Source organism: Lepisma saccharinum, chromosome 1 (genome assembly GCF_977018435.1).
Source record: "Lepisma saccharinum chromosome 1, izLepSacc3.1, whole genome shotgun sequence".
NCBI lineage: Eukaryota > Metazoa > Arthropoda > Insecta > Zygentoma > Lepismatidae > Lepisma > Lepisma saccharinum.
In genome coordinates, this window is record NC_139229.1 from 47021262 (window position 1) to 47047882 (window position 26621).

Sequence of the window (26621 nt, forward strand, 5' to 3'; positions counted from 1 at the left end):
GGGACCCAAGCATCTCGATCGAGATACCCAAATGTAACCCTCCCGGTACCAAGCGTCTCGATCGAGATGCTGTGTCAAGGTCGTAGTTTTTACGTTATAACTTTTCTATTTTTATCTAGAATTTCGATTTTATTAAAATTGTTCCTAACACATATATTTAACAGAAATGTTTTTTTTGCATTTTTTTTGTCTTCATGAAAATGGAGGGGAAAAGGTGGGAAAAGGGACTTCTCTTTTGCGTCTCTTTTCAAGGTCAAATTTTTGCCGACAAAGGAAGACCGGCTTTTTGTTCTAAAGCAACGCTTTTCACTCCCTCCTGTTAAAAGCATTCGAAGGAAGCTTGTTCATCAGTATCCGATGTCAAAATGAAAGTTTTCCGTGAGGGCGCAAGCAGGGGGCAGGGGGTGGGGGGAGGGGGAAGACTGGTTGTTGAATCTGCGTTGTGAATATGGAATTTCGAAGTGTGCTGAAGGAAACCTTTGTTTTTTTAGCACAAGTGTCCACAAGTTGCAACAGGGGTTACCTTGCATTGTCTAAAAATAGAATTTCAACCAGCTGCAAGAATCGGCGTTCATTTTTCACTGCATTCTAGCTTTTCGTCCGTGAATGTTGTGCGTAGGTGTCGTTTTGTGCCCAAGTGCGAGGACATTTTTTGGGTGAAGTGACAATTTTTTTAAATAATTTTTGGGGGTTTTCTCCCTTCCCCTCCATATATACGCCAAATTTGCATAAATTTTGCATTTTGTGCATTTTGACCTTTTTTTCGGGGGTGCAGGGGGAAACACCATTTTTTTAAGAAAAGTATTTTTGAGGGGATTTTCCCCCTTTCCCCCTCCATATGTACGCCGAATGTGCATAAATTATATATCGTCTGAATCTGTGATTCATTCCGCGTACAATGGTATATCTTTCATATCTCTAGGGCATTTAGTTTCTGAGCTGTAGTCAATTCAATGTAACTGCATTTCGCTCAATTCCTAAGCTTGAGACAGTGGCGTACAAGCCTTTCGTTTCAGGGGTACTACTCGCGTTACATTGGTCATACGGCAATGATGCAAATATTTTTCTGTTTCTTACATGCCAGCGATAATTTCTATGTGCATTTTGACTTTTCATATCCTTTTTTTCAGGGGGCGGGGGAGGAGAAACCCCATTTTTTTAAAAAAAAATGTATTTTCAGGGGATTTCCCCCCTTTCCCTCTCCATATATACGCCGAATGTGTATAAATTATATATCGTCTGAATCTGTGATTCATTCTGCGTACAACGGTATGTTGTTCATATCTCCAGGGCAAATAGTCTCTGAGCTAAAGTCATTTCAAGGTACTGCTGCTTTTTGAAGCTTGAATCAGTGGCGTACCGACCATTCCTTTTGGGGCTACAACTCAAGTTACATTGGTCATATAATAATAATGCAAATATTTTTGTGTTCCTTACATGTCAGCAATCATTTTCATGTGCATGTTGACACTGTCATGTACTTTTTTCTTGAGGGGAGGGTGGGGGAACCAAATTTTTTTCCGAAATTTTGGAATTTTGAGAGTTAGCCCCCTCCCCCCGCCACATATACGCCGAATTTGCTTAAATTTTATATAGTCTGAATGTCTGGTTCATTCCGCGTACAACGGTATATCACTCATCTCTCTAGGGCAATTAGCCTCCGATCTACACTCACTCAATTGAAACACTGAATTTTGTTCAAAATCGGCTTGGGCATCAAGGGGGTTACATGTGAAAATGGCCTTGGGCACCAAAAGGTAAATACCCCATTGTGAATCATCATCATCCTTTGCCGTTTTTTGCCTCTGGCTGGGTCAGCATAGAAGTCAAGCCTCTCCATTTTCTTCTGGTCTTCTACCACTCCTCTCTTTCCACACTGTTTCAATCTTGTCCTCTTCTCCTAATACTCTCCACTATCTGCTCTTTCCACCAACATCTTGGTCTCTTCTTTAGCCTTACTCCCACTCCTTGTCCATTGTAAGCTCTTAGTGGCAGTCTTTCTGCACCCATCCTCTTCATGTATCCGGACCATCTCATCTGTGCCTGAGCTCTTCTGTCCTGAAGCTTCACTACCCCCACTGGCTGTCGTATCTCCTCATTCCTTATCCTATCCCTTCTAGTCTTCCCCAATATACTCCTTAAAAATTTCATCTCCACTGCCTGTATCTTTCATTTGTCTCTCTCTCTGTCATTGTCTAAGTCTCTGCTCCATAAATAATTATTGGCACATAGTATGTGTTTTCGTGCATTACATAGGTTCCTGTTCCATATTAATCTACGAACACTTTGATATAGTCCACCACGCATTTGTCCTCTTATGTTTACCTCCTCATCTATTCTACTTCTCTCAATTATGCTTCCTACATATTTGAAGCTCTCCACTACCCTCAACTCTTCCATGTCCATCTTTATTCTTGGTTCATTTCTGGCTCTGTTTCTTCTTGTTATTAGCACCTCGCTCTTTTCTGCACTGAATTTCATTCCTGCTCTTCTAACTTCCGCATTCCAACGATCAAGCTGTCTCTGTACTTCTTCCCTGTTTCCCCATATTGTGAATGTACAAAAAAATCATTCTGAATAAATTACAAAAAGGCAAACAACTTTCATGGTGCTTTTATCATTAACAAAAAAAGCAAAATTTGTTATTAAGTTTGCTTTGTGCTCAGAGAGCTTAATCAGGACTGGACTTGACAAGGAAACAATATGAGATTAATCTTCAAGTTCTCATTAAGACTTTTGCCGGCCCCTGTGGCAGAGTGGTTTGCACATCGTGCTACGATGCCAGGGGTCCCGGGTTTGAATCCTAGCCTGGACATGTCTGTTTGTTGGCATATGATTTCATCACTCACCTCCGTCTTCGCAATTAGCCAAAAGTGGCAGAAAAGTGAAGTAAAATAAACCAAAATCAATTAGACCTCTATCATTTAAACTCTGTTTTCAAAGCTGTGTATTTTACGTGAATATTTTGAAACCTTTTTCAGTATAAAATGATTTATAAGGAAAAGAAATGTTAAGCTAAAGTCAGATATGTACAAAAGAATGATTTGTTAATGATGGTGAAATTACAAGAGTGGTTAAGCAGTGTCTCGTGGCACTGAATGTTTTAGGTTTGATCACTGGTTGGAGATTTTACATTTTCTAAAAAAAAAAGGAAAGCATTGCATTCTCCTTGATTTCAAGGTGACAGTGTTATCATTATTCATTTGTTCTTGGACAATCTTGTAATAACAAAATTAATAATCTGCATTTTTTTGGCATAATTGCTTAGATGTCAAATGTATGAGAAACCAGATGGATGTAAATCTTTATTAGCCAGCAGTGACTTGAGAGTTATATTTGTAAATTAACTGTTGGAAATTTTATAAATTTTCTGTACAGTTTAATTCACTTTTTAACATTATGTGCTATTTATAATTTAATTGGTTGTTTTTAAATTTTATGTACATGTTTTTATGTTTTACATTTTAATGTACCTTTTCAAATATTATGTTAGTACTGACGTAACTTTTACAAATGCAATGTGTTATTTACAGTTGAACCTGAGCCAGAACCTGAGCCAACTCCTTCCCCACCACCAGAACCCAAGAAGAAAGGTGGGAAAAAGGGAAAGAAAGGGAAGAAAGGAAAGAAGAAGGGGAAAGCAGGTGGAGAGGAGAAACCAGCAGGTGAAGAAGGGAAGGAACCTGAAGTTGTAGAGCCAAAAATAGAGGATCAATCCCCAACTGAAGGAGAGACAACAGACACGGACCAGGGTGAAAAGAAAGAAGGGGAGGGTGCTGAGAAAGGCAAAAAGGAAAAGAAGAAAGACAAGAAAAAGAAAGGGAAAGGCAAAGGCAAGGGAGGAAAGAAGAGCCCTGAAACAGGTATGTCGCATTTTGTATAATTACTTGCAAAATAAGAAGTTCTCTGGTTCTAACTGGAGGGAAACGGATTGATATCAGGTTTAGCATTGTTTTCAAGGCTCAGAAAAAATACGATTTTTCATCAACCTATGAACCCTATTTTTAACAGTAATTTTTACAGATATTTTTACACTATAACCTGCCCCTCATATATGAAACAAATGGAAATTATTTCTGATATTAGAATCATTGTCACTTGAAGTTGATATGCATCCAAATAATGTAACATGAACAAGACATTCATGTTAGTTTCAAACTGCAGAAAACTACTTGAAGTATAATGACATAACAATAGTTCATTTTAGCATTAATGGACATAACAACAAAATTTCACTGTGTAAAGTTTGTAAATTAATTCCATGGTTTACATACTTTATTAATGCTTTGAATGATTTTGTATTGAGAATAAACATAAAACAGCGATAGCGAAAGATCAGATGAGGCCAGGCTGGCTCGGTAGCTCAGTGGTTAGAGCAATGGCACGGTATGCCAGAGACCCGGGTTCGAGTCCTGGTCGAGCCTGCATTTTTTGTTGAAAATTTCTATATATTAAGTCTAATTTATTATTAACTAGCTTATTACCTGATTATTTTCCTGTAGTTTACGGTTATTACAAGCATAAGAAAACAGTTTTTTCTTTGTGACGTTTCAGGAGAACACACGCTCCTTTCATCAGACATTTATTTTCATTTTGATTAAAGATACAGTTATAACAATGGTTAGTAATTTTTAAACAAAAAGAATCTGTTATATAATGGATGTTGTCAATGTTACATTGTTGTAATATAGCAACTTAACTGTGAAAAAAGCAGTCTATTTTATTTTTATTTTAGATTTTTTAAAATTATGAATCCCAAATATCATCAGGTAATTCAAATTCATCATTGTTTTCACAAAGTCTCTTGATGTTTTCTGTTACATTAAATTTTAAAGATGGTGGCTTACTCCATTTGTGAAAAAGAAAACTCCACACTGGATCTATGTTACAATTTTCATTATTTAATTTATTACAGTGTTCTTCTGCAATGAACGAGGCTTCCCAGACATTCAACTCTGTGTTTCCCGTTAATCTTTTTAAAACCCTTCTCTTTTTAATCAAATGCTTCTCTTCGATGATATGAGTTGACAAACCTGTTCTTGGGTTTAGATTTATAATGTCCAAATCATGTTCGTGCCATCTTATTGCCATTTTCCTTGCTGTTTGTCCCACATAATCTTTTGAACATGAACAACTTATATTATATATTCCTGTGGTTTCCACATCTGGTAGCGAGTTTCTCATTTTGAATTCATTAAATGTACATTCCAAACTTCTTGGTGATTTAAAAACAATTTTGAAATTAAAACTTCTAAACATTTTTGCAATTTTATGTGAGAATCCCTTGTGGAATGGAATGCACACAAATTTCTTTTCAACAGATTTTTCATCTTTGTCTGTATTTCTCTTTTCCTTTAGTTTTCTTGCAACTTGTTTTTTGATTTGGTTTATTCTGTTAGTGTGAAAGCCATTTTCTTTTGCTATATTAAAGAGCCTTTCTTCTTCATTTTTGATATCCTCATTATTAGAACATAGTCTTTGTGCTCTCAGGAAAAAAATTAAAAATATGTTATCCATTGTTATACGCGAATGTTCTGATTTGGCATGGATGTATTTTTCCCCCGCTAATTTTTTTCTATGGACTGATGTTTGAATTGTTGAGTCAGTTGTCTTAATTTGCAGATCAATCAAAGAAATTATATATATATAATAATTAAATATTTGGATAGTTTGTATGCAGGATGTGTGAAAGTTGCAATGATGGGTCGTATTGGAGTTCCCGGTTTGTGAGTTTTTGGTAGTCCAAAGGCAATCGGCAGGGTTGAATTTTTGACAATGAGTTTTTTCTTCATTTCTCTTGGTATCGTGATACTGCTTTCAATTACTTTCTTTACCTCATTTATTATTTTAGTTATAGGGTTTCGAGAGGTTTCTGTGAAATTGTTTAATTTGAAACACTTCCATTTTTTCTTTATAGTCCTTAATTCGGATAAGGACAGGTTTATTTTCCTTGTCCGATTTTATTAAGAAAATGTCGTTTTCTTTCAACCAGATCTTGAAACCATGAACTTTATAACTGTATCTTTAATCAAAATGAAAATAAATGTCTGATGAAAGGAGCGTGTGTTCTCCTGAAGGAGCGTGTGTTCTCACAAAGAAAAAACTGTTTTCTTATGCTTGTAATAACCGTAAACTACAGGAAAATAATTCTATCATGCAAGCAATGCGTACATACAAAAAAAAAAAAAAAAAAATTACCTGATGTTGCCCGGGTATTTATTAGGCGCATCCAGAAAGTAAGTTTCCCACTCGCCCACAGGTGGCAGGCCATGCATGTTGAAACCGGTTTTGCGCATGCGTGAGAGACACATACCCTGGCTAGTGAATGTCCTAGAAGACGCCTCGCGAAAGTCCTCAGTAGCATCGCGGCAGCCATCAAACATGGCGGCTCTTATTCCATCTCCCGCCGCGTGCGAGGTTCGTTCAGTGATCAAGTTCTTGAACGCACAAAACATACAGCCGATCGAAATTCATCGTCAGCTGTGCCAGGTATATGGGCCAGTCGTCATGAGCAAGCAGATGGTCCATCGTTGGTGCAGGACATTTACTGAAGGCCGGCAAAATGTGCATGACGACGAGCGCAGTGGGGGCCATCGGCCGTTATGGATGAGCTTGTGGAGCAGGTGCAGCAGCGCATATTGGAGGATCGTTGCGTCATGATGACGGAACTCAACAGCCATTTCCTGCAGATTTCTCGGTTGTTGTTGCACGACATTGTTACCAAACGCCTCTTGTTCCGGAAATTGTGTGCCCGGTGGATGTCAAAACAACTGATGCCCAAACAAAGGAAAATGCATGGGCACGGCGCTGACATTTCTGCAGTGTTACCATGATGATGATGACGATTTTCTCAACTGGATCATCACAGGGGATAGAACGTGGGTTGCATACAGCATCCCAGAAAGCAAGCAGCAGTTCATGCATTGGCGTCACAGTGGATCTCCATGCAGGACGAATTTTCAAACAGACTGTGTCGGCACAAAAAGTTATGTGCACGGTGTTCTGGGAAAGACAAGGCATTCTGCTCATCGAGTTTCTGCCCAGAGGTGAGACTGTGAACACTAACCGTTATTGTGAAACACTGGGGACATTGTGACGAGCCATTCAGAATAAGCAACGTGGTAAGGTCAGTACCTTGGTGATCTTACAATGCGAAGCTGCATATGGCTAGGCGCACTGCAGCCCTTCTTTACAGGTTCGGTTGGGAGGTGTTCGATCATCCATCGTACAGCCCAGACATCACTCCCAGTGATTACCACCTGTTCTTGCACCTGAAAAAGTTCCTGTCAAGTCAACATTTTCACAGCGACGAAGAGGTTCAGTCGGCTGTCACACAGTGGTTCGGTGCCCAGACAGCGGACTTCTACGACGCAGGTATACAGAAGTTGGTCCCACGCTATGACAAGTGCCTGAATCCAGGTGGGAATTATGTTGACAAGTTACTGTGGCAATGAATCTTTGAATGAAATAATGTTTCCTTTTTGTGCATGACCCTAGGGAAACTTACTTTTGGATGTGCCTAATATTTATCCCAATCTTGTATTAGACAGGAAAATAATGAATTCTAACTATAGTGTAAAATGTAACTAATTTTAAATGTGATCGTGAATGTCACCAATTAGCTTAGTGACTCCAAAAACTATGGATTCGACACTAATCTAGGTCAATTGTGGCATTTTATTTTTCACCCCCTCTCACCCCCCATGCTGATAGGTGATGAACTTGAAGTTAAACCGCATTGGGAGTGTCACGAAAACAATGGATTCCATTCGCAACATAGCCTGAATCTTAGACAACCTGAGAAACACTATCGTTGTGAAGATTGCATAGAGTCACGGATGTCTGTATGAAATTCAATATCGGTCGTTCGCGATTATTTTTACATGTCACCACCTTCATGGCATGGTGCTATGCACAGGGGAGCACTTTACCTTTTTACCTTTACCCCTTCCCACCCCATCCCTAGGGGTGCCAGGGATGTCTTACCCCAAAAATATTATTTCCAGATTGCAAGTGATACGTGTACAGTGTTTGGTTGAAATTGATCCATGCATTCGAGAGTTATGCCGGAACAAACATATATACACATCCGCACACACACCCACACACACACACATACATCAATTTTTATATATAGATTATATACTCTTACCTATATTAAAATCAAGATAGAAAAACAGCACACAACCAACACAAAAATAAACACCCGTGAAGGCAATCGACATTTTGAGTATTTGACATATCCCATAACAGGGATAGAAGCTGGTAAAAGTAAATATTGTATCACGCCGAAGGCGTGACTCGAACCGGGACCCTGGTCATCATAACTTGATAGTCTAATTACTTCATAAAGGGGCCCCGCTGAAGCGCTGGAAAAGAGCTTCTTAAAAGTAAATCACACCAGCGCCCTTCAGTGGATCTGAAAAATCCGCTGACATGAATTCTACAGGAAATCGTATAAAGCAAATATAGTAAAGTCAGCTTTATGCTAAAAGCACCGTTGGCGACAGACCCGGTCTCGTTAACGGTTTTAATGATCGGAAATTCGAATTCCACATAAATAGTTCGAGAGACCATTTCTCAGCCCCATTTGTACGCAGAAAGTTATTGCGTAAACAGTCGTTGCCTCCGATTTATGAATTTTACGTAAAGAGCTACCGTGGAGTTGCGCTATCGAAATAAGTTTTATTTCAGGACCGTGCCTAGTCTACTGATTCTGTGAGGACATCAAGCTACAAGAATCCAGAAGTAAACGAACGTTCCTTTATCCTCATTCTTACTATTTCACAACCTTGCCAGACCAGTCAACCATTGAAGTGTTAAAATCTAATACTTAAGTGTTGTTCTTATTTCACCCGGGACCCTGGTCATCATAACTCGTGTATGTGTATGGGTTACCATTGCGTTTCCAGAATATTACCCCAGGCTAAAAGTGTACCTTTCGCAGCCAATACTTCTAACACCAGGCTCTCACATAGCCTGAAGTTCGATCCCCAATAAGAACCGTAGGTTTTTATACGATATTATGTCACCAAGTATAAGACGACAGATGTAATTTGCTGCCATTTGCGGAACTTATAGTGTTATTCAAGAAAGTTTGATTTATATCTTTACAATATCTAAAGCAACTAGGCTAATATTAGAAAGGGATTATAAAATTCTGTCTCTTTGCAGTTGTAGAAACTGTCCCTGTAGTTGAGCCTGAACCTGAGCCTGAGCCAGAACCTGTAATTTTAACTGTAAGTACTATTTTACTGTTTTATCTCTACATTTATACTCGAACAAATGTTCTTGGGTTACCAGCCAGGTTAAATCGGCATTAACATCCAATGTTCCCTGATGATGAGAGCACTCGAAATGTTGGACGCCAACGCTGATTTAATCTGGCTGGTAACCTGAGAACACTGTGTTCAAATCATGTCACCAGGAAAGCTGCGATTATTTTTGGGCTATCTGTTGTCTTAGGTCATTAAGGTAAAAAAAAAAAAATAATGTGAAAGCTTTACATTGCGTTCGTAAATTCCAGCCAAGTCAGTCAAAGCTGGCTACATCTGTTCTAGAACTCAATCCAAGTACGGCTAGCTCCGCCCACTTCCAGTTCCATGATGTTAGGGTGACATATCTGGCTTACTTGCCTCTTAAGATTTAAAAGCCGTTCTCAATTTGACTGAGTTGGCTGACTGAAGATGAAAACTAGCAGAAAACACAATGCAGCAGCTTTCTTTCAGTGGCCTGCAATAATTTATTTGATGCCTTCATGCTCAGAAAGACAACTGAAGTAAAAAGTAGTTAATATTATTTTATAATTATTTCTGTAGATGTATATATGTTGGAAAAAATATGTAAAAACTGGTATCTGAATAGAAAAAAATAAAACAATTAAAGAAAGTAGTTTTTGATCTGAACTGCAATGAAATATTTTTTAAAGCTACTTCATTTACCTTAATTCAACGTTATTAGTTGGTGTTAGTACACGGTACACTAAACTAAATTCACCACACAATAAAATACTACAAAAATAATTATTTTCGATATGTAGGCAAAAAGTTATTTGTTGATTATTTTGGTTATTGCCAATTTCTAATAGTTATCAAAATTTTCTAATAATGTAGCCAAGCTTTATAAAGAGGTGAGATTTAGTGCCATTTACACCTAATACTACTTACAAAAGCAAGTTAACAGCTTTTTATACAAATAATTCTCTGTGCTCAAGCAGACAATCCACCATGCTGTTTGTAAACTACAGCTTGGGACAGCTTCGCTAGTGACGTCAACATGACGTTTCCTGTGACCTCTGCTTAAGCCTCTTGTAAAACCTGGGCTGCCTTGGCTGAAGTTTAAGAACACATGTTTTTTATGAAAAATTGTGTTGGCATTACCAGTACTTAGAAATCATGTCTTACTGTCTTTGGTGAAAGATTAGGATGCGGAATACTTGTGAATATACACTAAAATTGAACACTCCAAATCGATGTACATCATTTCTTCATGACAGTTTATAAGCAAACATTTTATCCTGTCTGAAAGAAAAATAACACATTGGTTGTTATTGATTTGTGCATTATAGTCAAAATATTACACTAGAGATAATGCATATTCATTTCCTACTAGCGAATACATTACTGGCTGCTCTGTTTACCTTTTAAGCTGCATGATGATAAGATGCGATGATTATCTGATGAAAGGTTACGAAGTAAATTTTGGAGTGAAAGAACATGGTGTGACGATTATGCAGTGGTGACAGTTATGTGGTGAAATACGGTACTTTTTATTTAACACTTACATCTTTCTCCTCTCCTTTCAGAGAATTGAGCAGGAAGAAGTGAGCATTCCTACTCTGCATTGCATTTTTGGTATGCTCCCAGAAGATATGCTCAGGACAAATCAAACATACGTTTACTTCTTAAGGGCAAACCCAGGTGTTGTTGATGTATTTGATACAGCCGAAGAACAAAATGTTGAAATGCCACAATACATTCAGTTTGGTGTTCTGTCTGGAAAAATTCTGGCCAACTTACAAAAACTTATTGTAAAGGTAATTATTTTATTTATGTTTATCAAATTAACACGTTCTCTGCGACGTTGGTCATAATGTCTGGAACTGGCACACACCAATCACGCCATGTTGGTCATTATGACCAACATATGTGGCATGTTCTTTGTTTTCCTAGCATGCCATCGGTTGCGAGTGTAACAATGATGCGCATAAAGCATGACCGACAAGACGTGGGGAGTCAAGTGCACATAAAAGTATTTTGGCTGTTCTATTTTTTACAGGAAAGAAGCGAAAATTTACGATATTACAAAATAAAGTCCAATAACCACTTTGGTGGAGGAGAAAGGAATCGATGAAACCACCCCGGCAGGGAACATGTTAACATGGTACACATGGGATTTCATTCAAACTGATGAGTTTTTATTTTTGTTGATATAGGGTAGCCCCTCATCCCATTCTAATGTCTAGAGGATGTAGAAGATAGTAAAGAGATTTTATAAACTGCACACAAAGATCTGGGTTTATGTGCACTATAATTTGCACTCCTTATACCAGGGTGGATTGATGTAAATCACTTTAAGGAAATAATTTATAGAATAATGTACATAAGGATTTTGTAGATATCAGAATCACTTTTGGTGATAGTACATTAATCTCTTAATCCTTTAATGGTTTCTTAGGCTTTAACAAAGGAAAAAAATGGGAGAAAAAAATATATGTAATGATGGGGTGAAGCTCATTCGAAGGAAATGTAATATGTAAACCGTAAACACACTTAAATTTATCTTGATTTAAAATTCAATAATTTTTATAGTCAAAAATAGTAAAAATTTTGTGTAGAATAATATACAAAATTCTAATCATGTTAAACCGTAAATAGTGTCATTACAATTGAACTGTAAATAAATATGGCAGCTGATATTTAGCAAACTATCATTAAAAAGAATATAAAAATATTTTTAAGTTACATTTATATAGTACATTCAGAATGTTTTATTTTCACTAGAAGAAAAGGTACTGGAGTTATAATAGTTTCATTAACACACTTAACAAACATTTCCTTAGTAGTTTCATATATACTGTATCAGAAGCAGAAAAATGTATATGTACATATATTTTTTATTTGCTTTAATCAAATTGTTACAGGACCGTTTACCAGAAAAAGCCTTTCTACAAAGAAACATTTATCTATTTATATGCTGCCAAAAACCATACAAGCAGCTTTAAGCATGTTTTTTAAAAAATAAAAAAATCGATTTGAATAAAAAAAATCAAAAATGATTTTTATCCACCCTGCTTTACACACACCTCTTAAGGAACATTTGTTGCCAGTTTGCTGGTGGAGCATGTTAACTTGACAACTTTTGATCTCCCCACCCACCAAAGTTCCTTCATAATGAAACCTCTAACTTACACACCTGTTCATTCATGATTATTAGTAATGGGCTTACCATTACCACTCACATTATGTAATACATACAAAAAGGTAAAGGTTGCGAGCACCATGCCATGAATGCCTATAGGGGGTGTGGGGGTAACGCCCCACACTTTCTTGATCCGGTTGTGAGTGGGGGTGATGTGATCAGCATCATGCCCCTGACTGCCTTTACCCCCCAGGGTTTCCCCCAGGTACCCATGTTATTCGACGCTGGGTGGGCGCCGGGGCCGCTTCCATCGTTAGAAAAGTTCCCGGATTTGAACCGGCCGGGGATCGAACCTGGGACCTTTAGCATGGTAGTCAGACGCATTACCGACTGAGCCACCGTGGCCAACCTGTAATACATACAATAAATACAATAATTCTAATTACATGCTAGTTTATTAAAATGTAAATATTTATTTGTAACTACTAACATAAATTTGGCTGTTTTAACCAACTTCCCCTGTTGTAACTTTGTTATCCATGGAATATCAAACTAAAAAATTTACTTACAGGCACCTCTTACGGAGTACTCTTTATGCTGTAAATGTAATATTTTTATTAGATCCCCCACCAGAGATATATGGGCTCAAATTTTAAAAAAATGAAAAAATGAAAATTTTTAAAAAGCTATAAGTACAATAAGAAACTGATAACAGTGCTCAAATATTTTATGCTAAACTTGGGATCTGTATGTTTCCTCTAAAAGAATATAGCCCTGGAAGGAGAGAAGGGGGAAAAAAGGTCTCCCAGTGGTCTCCATAACCTCTGTATCAAGTTTCATTGCAATCCAATGCTTTGAAAGGGCTCCAGAGGGCTCTGATTAGAGGAACTTTAATTCTTACCTAACAATACATTAATTAAAAGGGTTAACGATTCATTCAGACTCTTCATGGAACATATGTAACTTTATAGAAGATAGATAGATAGAATATCAGTTATGTAGGTAAATTTTATTTATATAATTCATCATTAGTGGCAGTAAGTTCACATTGGTATCCTTAATATTAAGGGTGTGTGGGATCCCGAAAAGTCGGGACCGGGATCGGGAAAAAAATGTCCCATCCGAATCTCGACTTCGGAAAATAACTTCCCGACTTTTCGGTATACCGAGCAGTTGGGAAATACTGAAAAGTCATTTTAAAAAGTTATTAATTCTTGATGTTTCCTGCATTGTAAATGTCTGGAACTTATTGGAAATTGTGTGTTTTTGTACCGGAAATGCAAAAAACAATCACTTAAGATGAAAATGACGTGTAGAATTCAAAACTCCTAGAGCTTCGGGAAATTTCGAACATTTTCCATCCCGAATGTCAGGATTTAAAAACTTTCCCGTCCCAATCCCATCCTGACCCAAAAAATTCTGTCCCGCACACCTCTACTTAATATTTTGAATTATGTGCTAAACTGGCGCAGTAAATCAGTATAGATTTTGCTATGTACAAAACTGGTTCTTAAAATACATGATATGTATTTCAGCTCTACCATCCATTAATTGAGAAGCTGTTTGTAGAACCTGAGCAAACAGAAACTGAAGTTGAAGCGAAGGATAAAAATGAAGATGAAGATGAAGAAGAAGCAGAAGGTGAAGATTTAGAAGCTCTTGCCGATTTTAAGAAACCATCCTTCTTCTGGAGGAGAACATCACAAATAGAACAATCTGCAGAGCAAAAGAAGACTTCCCTTAGGGGTGTGGAGCTGCAAGAGAAAGAGGAATCAAAAGAGAAAGAAGGAACTGTAGTAGCTGAAGAAGGGGAAAAAGTGAAAGAAGAAGAAAGTGATGAAGAGACAGATAAGGAGGGAAAAGAAGAGGTAGAACGACAGGAAGAGAAAGATGCACGGGAGGGTGATGAGGAATCTGAAGCTGAAGGTCCTGAAGTTCCTACGAAGTCAACACCAATAAAAGATGAACTGATGATGAATTTAGGGAAGTTTATAGATGCTATACATTGGTAGGTATTCTTCTAGATTATGTATATTTCTTGTTATTAATTTTTAAAATAAGCAGAGATTTTTTTTGTTTCTTTAACGAAAATTCTTATACATCAACAATATTTCCCTAGGGGTGTAAGGGGTGCTCCTTCCACGTAGTGCACCCAATAGTCAACCTCGCTTCCACATAGTACACCCCGGACTGCAGACTAAAGAGGCTCTGGCGACTGGCCCCATGGCCAGTATAATTTTGTTTTTGTTGTCCTGTGTTTTGTCCTTATTCGTGCTGAGTGCTCCTTTACAGCCTCAGCTTTTAACGAAAGTCAGAAGATTTTAATATTTTATGATTTTAGTTCTGCAACGTTAGAGTTGTTATGTGTAACGATAAGGGGCTGGACCCCGTATAATGCAACGGGTGAAAAATAGCCTTAGTGCTGACGCACCCAGAATTTTAAATTCAAATTCAAATTCAAATATTTCCCTAACCTAGAAAATCTGAAAACGTCAAGGAAATTGCTCTATTGCTATGAAAATAATGGAAAAATCAGGAAATTACATACAAACCTAGGAAAATCAGGGAATTTCACATAAAATATGAAAAAAACCCTGCAAAAGTGTGTAAATATTATACACGGCTGTTTAACATGTTACATATATGGAGCGTTCACATATTTATAAACACTAATTTGAGACAACAGATGCTCGCTCATATGTGAAAAAGAAATACTTAAAATATGGTTTCTCTTTTAACTGGAAACGGTGCTTTCATATTCCCACTCCAAAAATATGCTGTAAGCCAAGTTAAAGTAAGTTATAGCATTACAGAGAGGCTTTAGAAAATGCCTTGAAAATCTGGAAAAGTCAAGGAATTTTCCTTGTGAAAATGAATGAGAAACCTGACCAAATAAAACTGAACTAAGCTGCTAAACTGTGTTGTTCAACAGCTCTTTTTTTAGGGTCAGTACAGGTCAGTTTGAAAATGGTAAAAGCAAACCTTGAAACTTTACTTCACCTTCTACACAAAATAAATATTTCCTCTCTAAAAGTGCATTCATAACCTTCATGTTTGTGAAATGTATGGAAGTAAAATTCCCTGCCTCATGGTGTTGATAGTTCAGAACTGTATGCACAAACAGTAAATTGAGTATTGGATAGAGGGTTTGAAATAGCTGTTATAAGAGTCAAGAAAAGTTGTGGCTCAATATTTATGTCAAAATGGCAAAATATTGCTTTTTACTTAGAAAAAAATCAAAATACTTTATTTCTGAATCAACTGTTGTCAGTGTATATATGTTTTATTGGTGTGTGCTAACATGAATTCTAATTAAGCTAAATATTTACATGTTAGAATATTACACTTTTGCTATATCGATACGCAAGACTTGTTTTACAATACCTTAAGAGTTTTATTAAGTTTATTTCTGTTTAAAGATGTTAATTTTAAACCCCCACACCCCCTATACGCCTTCATGGCATGGTGCTAAGCACAGGGGAACACTTTACCTTTTTTTAATTTTTTCATTCCCATGTTTTACAGCAGAATGTTCCAGAATTTTGCACAACTCTCAAGATAATTCAGAACAGCAGAGTATTGTGTCAGTAAAGAAATTCAATTTTTCTGTTAAAGAGTTTATTTTGCATTTTATATTTGATTTTGATTGATTGATTGATTGATTTGGTGATGTGAGTCCACTTTATGCACAGTAAGGCTAATCGGGACTGGACCTACAGTTTAAAGTTGGATCTGAACCACTATGTGCCTTCACCGGGTATCAAGGCGACAAGGCTACCACTGCACCATCGGGGAGGCCACATATTTGATTTAAATTATTGCATGACCAAATATGGTAGAAAAGTGTACCTCACACTTGCGAATTTCTACAGTGCATCTCATGCAAAATTTTTCGCCCAAGAGCACCGGCCGGAGTGTTGGGCAGTGGGATTCCGTCTGCCGGCATTTAGATCCACAGCTGTACTTTGACTTGCCACTGCACTTGATGTTTCAGTGCTTCAATATCCAGAGAGCTGGTGTCCAGTTTGCATGTGTTTGTGAAGTGTTAAGGTTCCGTGTTTCTATGTTCATTTTCCAGCGAGTTATTCAAAATTTTTACTACATGCCCAGTGGTGGATGATGGACTTGGGGGCTGGAGATGGAGCATTTTCGAGCCTTTTTCATACATTTTTCCCCAAAAATCTGAGCTCTCCAACAAGGTTTCTCTATCATTTTGATCACACTGTTTCACCAACAATGGGACCTTTTCTGCCATTGTTGAACTTGCTTTGACAAGGATTTGAAACAGGTGGGAGATTGTTAGGTCATGGGTTTGCATCATGAAATAGGCACTCCATGCATGCACATATATAGCACATGCAAACTTCAGTCAGGAGCGCAGGACCTCAAAGAAGCTCGTTTATTTCAAGCTGAAGCCTTTGATTTGCATTACGTTTGGCAGGAAATGGGTAAAAGGAACAACATGTGATCAAAATGTGAGAAAAGTATTTCAGAAAGTGTGAGATTTTTAATGAAAATTACATTTGATAAAGTAAAGGTAGAGCCTAGTCAAAGTGAGTTCAACAATGGCCTCTTACGAAATTGCTTCAATTTCTCTTCTGATATTTTCTTTCAGTACTTCACAAGTTTTTGAACACTGTCTCTGTTTGGAACAGGAGCATCTGGGAATTCGGCTGCAAAACGCCTTCTAACTTCCTTCCCTACAAGAATTCATAATGACAAGAGTCATACATAAAAATTAAAAATAAAAATAAAAACACTGCGGAAAAGCAGTAATATGTAAACTAAACAAAACAATTTAAAACACTTGTTAACACCTTAAAACTTCACAAACATGTGTAAACTGGACACCAGCTATCTGCATACTGAAGCACTGACGTGTCCATAGCAAAGTCAGCACAAAGCTGTGGGTCTAAATGTCAGCAGACGGGACCCTACACCCAATGTGTTAGCCGTGGCCACGGCCAAATTTCCCATGGGACTCTCTGTAGAATGAACATTACAGTGCATAATCTCACATTTTGGGTTTCCATTACTAAAGTTTTAACTTTCTTTTAGGACTCGAAAACATATTGATGGAGACATCATGCTGCAGATACCGGATATACCACAGTTGTCAGATGAATCGAACACTTGTGAGAATTTAAGTAAAGATCCAGACCTTGTAGAGCAGTTGGAGGATGTGTGTTTGGGTTGGGAACAACACATTAGTAGACTAATGGAAAATTACAAAATCACGGTAAAATTTTAACCTACAGTTTGTTAGTGCAAATTAGAAAATATGGAACAGAATGTTATTTCTTCTTCAAATTTGTATTATTTTTATTTTTTGTGTGATGCTACTTTTCTTCAAAATAATTTTATTTAGAAATTGTAAATAGAATTCTGTAGCTCAGACTTTAATTACTTTCATTTATAGATGAACCTAGTAAAAAATAAAAAAAACAACAACACAGGCACATTATAAGCATAGTGTGCATGGAATTGGCTTACTGTTTTTATTTTTAAAAACAATTTTAAAAACAGTAAAGAGGAGCTATCCATGGTCTGTAGAGAAACATGTAAAATGCATGTTCGTGTGGATGAATTCTGGATGAATATACAGGGTGGCTCAAGAAGTCACTTAACACCCTCGGTACAAGGCCACTGCAGGGTGCAACATGGAAATGGTGATGACCAATCGTTATCAGGCCAAGGGGGAACCACATTGACGCCACCCGCACGGTTGGCGGCCATCTTGATGTCCACCATCTTGAATTCAACTTCAGAATTTTAAATGGGAAGAGGGTAATATGATATATCAAATCAGGCTAGAATTTCATGAGAAATGCAATGGTGAAGGTTTTTTCGACGTATCTTTAACCAGTAAAAAGTTATGACTGAATTCTTGTATCAATTTGCTCCTTTTCGAGGTGTTAGTAAAATGCCTTAAAATTTGTTTAGCGCATCGGTAACGCATCGAGATTAAAGTGATGTCTAGGGAGAGAAGTTCGCATGCCATTGCACACGATTTTAATCGGATACATCCACGAAGAGCTGTGCATTATGAATGGTTGTCGCGAACAATTTACAGTGTGACGCTTCCATTGAATTAAAAGTCCTTCACAGTGACAAGGCTAATGTTTATGGAAATAAGGAAGTTCATAAACAGAATATTCAATGCTTTTTATCTGATAACTAACTTTGGACAGAAACTGCTTCACAACGTTCCCATAGTGTTCTGGTGTTCCTCCCTATTGAAAAAAAAAACTCTGTAAAAAGTACCTTCTTCCATAGGCAAGGAAGAACAAAACTGTTTATTTAACAAATCCAAGTAGCCCTAAGCATTTAAGGTTCCGTTGATGAAAAATTGACTAACCAATCGTGTTCCACACAGTACGCCACACCATTAACTTACAAGCACTAACCATTGAGCTTCGATCTGTCGAAAATGGGTTATCAGATTAAAAGGATTGAATATTCTGTTTATGAACTTCCTTATGAACATAAACATTAGTCTTGTCACTGTGAAGGACTTTTCATTTAATGGAAGCATCACACTGTAATTGTTCGCGACAACCATTCATAATGCGCAGCTCTTCGTGGATGTATCAGATTAAAATCGTGTGCAATGGCATGCGAACTTCTCTCCCTAGACATCACTTTGATCTCGATACGTTACCGATGCGCTAAACAAATTTTAAGGCATTTTACTAACACCTCAAAAAGGAGCAAATTGATACAAGAATTCAGTCATAACTTTTTACTGGTTAAAGATACGTCGAAAAAACCTTCACCATTGCATTTCTCGTGAAATTCTAGCCTGATTTGATATATCATATCACCCCCTTCCCATTTAAAATTCTGAAGTTGAATTCAAGATGGCGGACATCAAGATGGCCGCCGACCGTGCGGGTGGCGTCAATGTGGTTCCCCCTTGGCCTGATAACGATTGGTCATCACCAATTTCATGTTGCGCACTGCAGTGGCCTTGTACCGAGGGTGTTAAGTGACTTTTTGAGCCACCCTGTATGTAAAACACATGTTAAAAGTACTTTCATGTACGGAAAACATGTATTACAGAGATATATTGCTAGTGTTTGTTTGAAGGGTGTAATTGTATGGTATAGATAAAATCTTCACCCGTAGACAAATTTTGGAGAAAGCATTTGAATATAATGTAACAATGCACCAATTGTACATAGACTTTAAACAAGCCTTTGATAGTATATATAGATCCCAAATAAAGGAGACTATAAAAGAATTTGGAATGCCAGACAAATTAGTAAATCTAACTAAAATGACTTAGAAACTCTCAGACACTCTTGAAACCGTACCTGGAGTTCGACAAGGAGATGCCCTTTCCACAGCACTCTTCATATTAGGTCTAGAAAAGGTCATACGAAATGTAAAAATCCGACCTGTAGGAACATTATTTAATAGAATGGTCCAGTGCCTTGTCCATGCAGATGACATAGCTGTTTTGGGGAGAAGTCAAAGCTCTGTTGAGGAGGTTATGCTGGCAATTGAAGAAGCAGCTAACGAAGTTGGATTAGATGTGAATGTAATGAAAACAAAATACATGAGACTGACAAGTAACCTTACTCTGGTCAGAGAATTAAAGATTGGTGATCAAAATTATGAAGAGGTGGAAACCTTCAAATATCTGGGATCTTTAATGACACAACAAAATAACATAGAACTTGATATGAAAGATAAAATTTCAGCAGGCAACAAATGTCTCCATGCCTTTGTGGATATATTTCGGAAGAGACGACTATCGAAAGCTTTAAATCTCAGAGCATATAAGACACTGATCCGACCAACAATATTGTGTGGAAGTGAAACCTGGGTACTCACTGAGAGATCATCATTGATGCTGCTGACTTGATAAAGGAAAATACTACGAAAAATACACGGACCAAAATATGATGGTGAAGGGTGGAGAATACTTTATAATCATGAATTGAAGGAATTATACAGTGTGTCATTTTAATGGCGCCCATGGACCACGGAAACGTATAGAGGACATCAAAACAAATTACTTTTGTCAGTAACATTTTTCTCGTTGGTGCATCATTTGGGTGCTACAGTCGTTCAAAAAAGCCTGTTTTGCCGTCTGAATGCTGGCAACCACACAGCATTTGATTGCATTTGTGATGTCATATCCCCTCGTGAAGGGATGCATTCCAGGGTTGCCAGGAACACACGTATTCTATGAAGAATGACATAGCTACAATCAGCGAGATTATGTACCGTAAAACAAAACGAGAAAACATGTTCAGTAACCTAACAGGAAGTAAACAAACGGTACGAAAAATGGTAGAAAGAAAATAGAATTCAAGTGGAAGTGGTCATATCGAATTTTGTCTCAGCTGACATGTCAATATTTGCAAATCTCGTTGACAAGTTGTGACCTACAATTTAGTCTATCCACTTCGTCCTTCTGATACTAGTTGTCTGTGACACACTCAACAGATGACAAAATAAAAATGAAAGAACTCAAAATTCCAAAGGTAAGCAACACATAATATAATTCAGGGCATTATGAGGCAAGTGGCAAAAATGGTTGAAAATACAGGGATATAAGTAGTAGTAATTCAAGCTCTCCGACGACTGTGTCTATCTATGCACTGGATACACATGTAATAGTTTGCAACTGTGAACAGGGCAGTATATTCGGTACTGATTCATCATTAGATTGTTACTGTGGTTGTACGTGTTTTAGCCGTAATGTAACAAACAACGTGAACCTCGGATACTTCCGTTATCAGCACAAAAGTGCCACAAGGCATCTGGACACAAACCTGTAGATATCAACCTTGCAACGAGATTTGCAAATATTTAACATGTAGCTGAGCGTAAACAGCCACATGTAAGCTGCAAGTCCAATAAAATTTATTGTTGTTGATATTTGGCATGTAGGCTCAGCAAAATCCGATATTGACACTTCATTTTGAATACATTTTTACCATTTCTCATATCGTTGGCACACTTCCCCCTTCCCCTGAGATGACTGCTGATCTTCTGGCTGGTAGGCAATGATGTTTGGTCTACTGGACCCGTTTCTTGCTTCGTTTTACAGCTAATAATGTGGTCGGTAGTTTTGTCATTTTTCACAAAATTTGTGTGTTCCTTGCAACCCTGCCGTGCGGTGTTTCGCTGCAGGAAATGACGTCACAGATACGATCAAATGTTGTGTTGGGTTGCCAGCATCCAGGCAGCAAAACGGTCTTTTTTGAATGGCTGGAGCGTCGAATCTACCCACCAACGACAAAAATGTTACTGAGAAAAGTTGTTCGTTTTGATGTCCTCTATACAAATTTGTGGTCCGTGGGCGCCATTAAAATGACACTATAAATCTCCTGATATTATAGCTGAAATCAAGGCAAGGAGATTGAGCTGGGCAGGACATCTTATTAGAATGAATGATGACAGAGTAGTAAAGAAAGTACTGTATTCTCCATAGAACCTGAAGGCAGACGAAGAAGAGGGTGACCCAGGATACGATGGATAAATATTGTGGAGAGAGACATCAGAAAACTGTGGATACAGAATGGAGACAAAAAGCGCAAGATAGACAAGAATGGACAGGCATTGTTGAGAAGGCTAAGGCTATACTACAAGGGCCATAATGCCAATGGAAGAATTGTATGGTATAAGCACAGTTGTATGAGGAACAACTGTAAGACAACTGTAAAACACTTTTTATAAGAATATGCATGTGACAAAACATATTTTCAAACATTTATCTCACGTAAATCTTCTGGATGCAATAAACAGGTGAAGTTGGATGCAACATGTAACGTCCAAGCAATGGAATTAATCTTAAACAAGCAAAATTGCATTGAATGAAAATAGTAGGTTCAATAGTGCAAAACAATTTTGAAGTGGCTAATTTCCTAGATCTTCCCTGGACTCGAAACTAGAATTTTTGAAGCTCTGTGCAATAGTAGCAAGCATAGGATGCTACCATAGCAGGAATTGTGAGCCTGAATATTGTGTAAGAACCTGTATACAATGAAAGAGCAATATTTATGTTGTTTTTCTTATTTTACATAACTTTTCTGCTTCTTTAGGCTTATTGAAACAGTGAGAATGAATGGTGATTAAGATGAAATTGATGAACGGATACTCACAATGGAAAATCCATGTGCAGTCAATGCACGTCTCAAGGATGCAAACACATCATTTGTTAAAGCACCACCCCATCTTGGGTGACAATGGAAAACCATGGGTGAATAGGTGGATTAAGGAGACATCTCAAATTAACAACAGACCTTCCCTTTTCATTGTAAACTTTGTTGTGAAAGGGAGTAAAATTTTAGCAACACATTATGGCTTATGGAAAGGACCTTGATTTGTCACAAATACCATAATATATAAAAAAATGTTAATTTCTGCAAAAAGAAAAAGTTTATGTATGTTCAGAGGCATGTTATGAAAACATTTTTTATACATTCAAAATTGCAAAATAATGTGAATTTGGGATAGAATGTGAATTGTAACCTTTTTCATGAATTTCAACACATTTCTTGCCTAAAAAGGAAAAAATACTGCAAAAATCAATCACTCTTGTGTTTTAGGCTTCAAAAATAAAATGTACCATATTTACGCATGAATAACATGCATGTTATTCAAAATTTTGTCCAGAAGAAAACTATAGTGCATACAATAACTACATGAAACCATATGTAAATGGATCTTTCCCATGATTTTTCATCTATTGGAACGTTGTGCATCACCGAGCAAACTGGCAGGATTCTGATAGGAGATCAAGTGCTCGCCTACCTTCATGCAGAAGCTGCAACATCAGTATTTGTCACGCGAAAAACGTTTTGCATTACCAAGCGAGGTGTGCGATTTTGGTGGATATCGAGTGCACACTTACCGTGACATGCAAGCTGTAACACTGGTATTTGTCACACGAGAAGCATTTTGCGTTATAGAGTGAAGTGGTGTAATTTTGGTGAGGATCCAGTCACACCTACCATCACCCGGGAGCCAAAACATCATGAGAAATAGTAGAAAAGAACTTCTTAAAAAATAGTTTCCAACGACTGATAATGTCACTCCCTGAACAGACATAGGCCATGTAAACTATAATTTAAAATACTAGTTTGAAAGCACCATGGTGGTATACTTTTAGCTATATTTAACAGAAAAGTGTGCTAAAATAAAAATGCAATTTTTTTTGGAAAAATGACACCAATTTTGGGAAAAAGAAAGCAACAAAACTCCAGGTCCCTACTTTTAGATGAGGTTAATCACCAAATATTGGTTAAAACAGCCTGGTTGGAATTGAATCTGCAACCTCCTGGATGAGAAAAGTAACGTCCGTCTTCTCCAGGAAGGGACACAAGTGAACCTCAATAAACCCACCTGCCCATGGATCAATGTTTTTGAGTCAGAAATCGCATTTACATTAAACCCTTCAAACTCAGTAAATATTTGATTCACTATTCACCACATTCATTACATTAAAAGAGTTCCATATCAATCTTGGAGTGTGCTATTGAGAGTTGTTACAAATAGCATGTAATGTGGATGTGAATATTGATGAAATAAGATTGCATTGTGCAGAGTCACACAACTCTAACTTTTATCTATAATAACTTGAAAACCATAAGTGATATTTTTCAATGTTTCTTTTACATCTTGAAATCTAATCCTTTGGCATTATACTTTACATTGTCAATTTACTGTATACAAGATGCTCCAGAATGTAATTAATGAGGCAAATCAGAGTGATTTTTTTTTTCCAGAATAATAATTTTTGGTGAGAAAATATTTTATAATATTTTTAGAAAGTCATGATTCGAAGTTTCGTGACCAATGCCAAACTAATGTTTTTTTCTTTTTTAAATTTTCGGCATGGAGAGTAACGTGTACTTTTATCCATAAATCTGTTTTTTTTTTTTAATTTTGTTAATTTATTTGGCCATACCCACCATTCAACTTGAAATTTTGGATTTTACTATTGGTTTGACAGTGGTACTCATGTGTAAATATTTCACTTCATGTACCATTTCTGAAGACATACTTTTAACATGTTAAAGTTACCGTTATGCCTAGACTGGTAATTTTAGTTGCCTTTGGAGACTTGAGCCACACATTTGCAACAGAAAAATGTTTACAACTCTTCACAAGTTCAAGTTCCCAATGGTACGACCATTTCTTTGGGTTTCTTTTTGCATTTATTTTATGTAATTGAAATTCATTCTTTCCATTATTATTATTAACCATAGTGGCCGCAGTGGCTCAGTTGGTAACGCGTCTGACTACCATGCTAAAGGTCCTGGGTTTGATCCCCGGCCAGTTCAAATCCGGGAACTTTTCTAACGATGGAAGCGGCCCCGGCACCCACCCAGCGTCGAATAACATGGGTACCTGGGGGAAACCCTGGAGGGTAAAGGCAGTCAGGGGCGTGATGCTGATCACATCACCCCCACTCATGACCGGATCAAGAAAGTGTGGGGCGTTACCCCCACACCCCCTATACGCCTTCATGGCGTGGTGCTAAGCACAGGGGAGCACTTTACCTTTTTTACTTTTTTATTTTTTATTATTATTAACCTGTAGGAGTATAAAAGAGATGTAAAATAACCGAACTAGAAAATATACATAACAGATCTTCTCTTTAGCATGAGGAAGTCTGACAGTATTGTCTTAAAAATATAATTTATTGTTTGGTAGGGACTTATCAGAGACCTAATGTCCTGAACATTTTCTGAAAGTAAAGGGGAAATTGCATAATGCATAATTTTTTTTAGCCTTGATCTATTGGAAAATTTCTTCCGGAAAATAGGAATTATTGATAAAATGCAGTAGAACCCTGATTTTATGTTCCTGGGTTTTAAATTTTCCTACATTATGCATTTAATCGTGATGTCCCAACATACCAAAATGTTCCTAGATTTTAAATTTTCCATTATTTTAATTTTTGCAGTGTGGGTCCCTGAAAAACGTAAAATCAAGGTTCCACTGTACACTGATGAACCCAAGTTTTTCTGTTTCTATTGCGTGTATGTTGTGTATTTTGTAGCAGTATTTCTGACGTAAACTTTGCTCTTATATTTCCAGAAACCAGAAGGTCCAGGTCCTCTGGATGAGTATGAATACTGGCGCACAAGGCAAACTGGTCTCAGCATCATAGTAGAGCAACTTAGAGCTCCTTCATTTAAACGAATTTTTGATATTCTGGAATATGCAAACTCAAATGTATTAGATGGATTTGAACATTACAAATCGGATCTAATGAAGTTCTATATTCTTGCACGAGACAATGTGAAGTTTCTGTATACTCTTTTAAGACACTTCAAGGTAGGAAGCAAATTAATTTGTCATATAATGTTAGTGGCATACTTATGATTTCATTTCAGAGAGAGTTATAGGCATTTTTTTAAAATAACTATACATATTAGAATGTATTTCCAGTCTATACATAGCAGTTTCCTCTTAGAACAATAGAATAATATAATAGTAAATGTTTATGAACAGGAATTGGTAAGTCGAGTGAGAATAAGCTTAAAAATTGTTTGATTTGAACACATTAAAGTGGGGGCTTTAAGCCTTTTAGTCCCCTTATTTTATGTACTTGTTATGTTTTTTCAGTGTATTATACAATCCTTTCAGGATGTTCCTTTGTATCAAATTTCCCAAATTAGCTGAATTTAACTAACTCACCATCTGATTGATTTGGTGTTTTAAGTCCACTTTATGCACAGTAAGGCTAATCGGGACTGGACCTACAGTTTAAAGTGGGATCCGAACCACTATGTGCCTCCACCGGCGAAACTGGGACCCCTCGATTAAAAGGCGACGATGCTACCACTGCTCCATCGGGGAGGTCCTAACCATCTGAATATGATAACTTAATGAAAAGGTAAAGTAAAAAGTAAGTTAAAGCCCCCCCCTCCCCTTGCACTTTGCCCATGCCATGATGCATATATAGGGGGATGTGGGAGTAGGGCCCCACACATTCTTCGATCTTGGACATTTTGGAGGTGATGTTATTTGCACCATGCTCCAGAAACCATTTATCCCCCAGAGTTGCACCCAGGTAACCATTTATTTGAGGCTGGGTGAGCCCCAGAGCTGCTTTATGTGGGGACAGGGCGAGAAAAATTCCGACCTTATATCAATCAAAATCAGGTCTCCCACATGGCAGTCAGATGCCCTACCGACTAGACCACCCTGGCTCCTAACTTAAATTATGTGAAAATTGTGGCTCAACAAGGTACAAACCTCGGTCTTGGGCATTCATGCCTATACTCTACCAC

General features: G+C 37.4%; 1 protein-coding gene and 1 non-coding gene across 2 annotated transcripts in view; both read left to right on the forward strand.

Moving 5' to 3' along the window:
- Positions 1–26621, forward strand: part of Dhc98D (Dynein heavy chain at 89D) — a 519777-nt gene that overhangs the window by 20696 nt on the left and 472460 nt on the right. Inside the window, exons 3-8 of the mRNA XM_083131330.1 lie at positions 3534–3863; positions 9175–9239; positions 10805–11035; positions 13896–14368; positions 17419–17599; positions 25423–25662. Of these exons, the coding sequence (XP_082987456.1) occupies positions 3534–3863; positions 9175–9239; positions 10805–11035; positions 13896–14368; positions 17419–17599; positions 25423–25662 (1520 nt within the window). The remainder of the gene's footprint in view (positions 1–3533; positions 3864–9174; positions 9240–10804; positions 11036–13895; positions 14369–17418; positions 17600–25422; positions 25663–26621) is intronic.
- Positions 4353–4424, forward strand: TRNAT-GGU (transfer RNA threonine (anticodon GGU)). The gene has a single exon. It is a non-coding gene; the product is annotated as a tRNA-Thr (tRNA).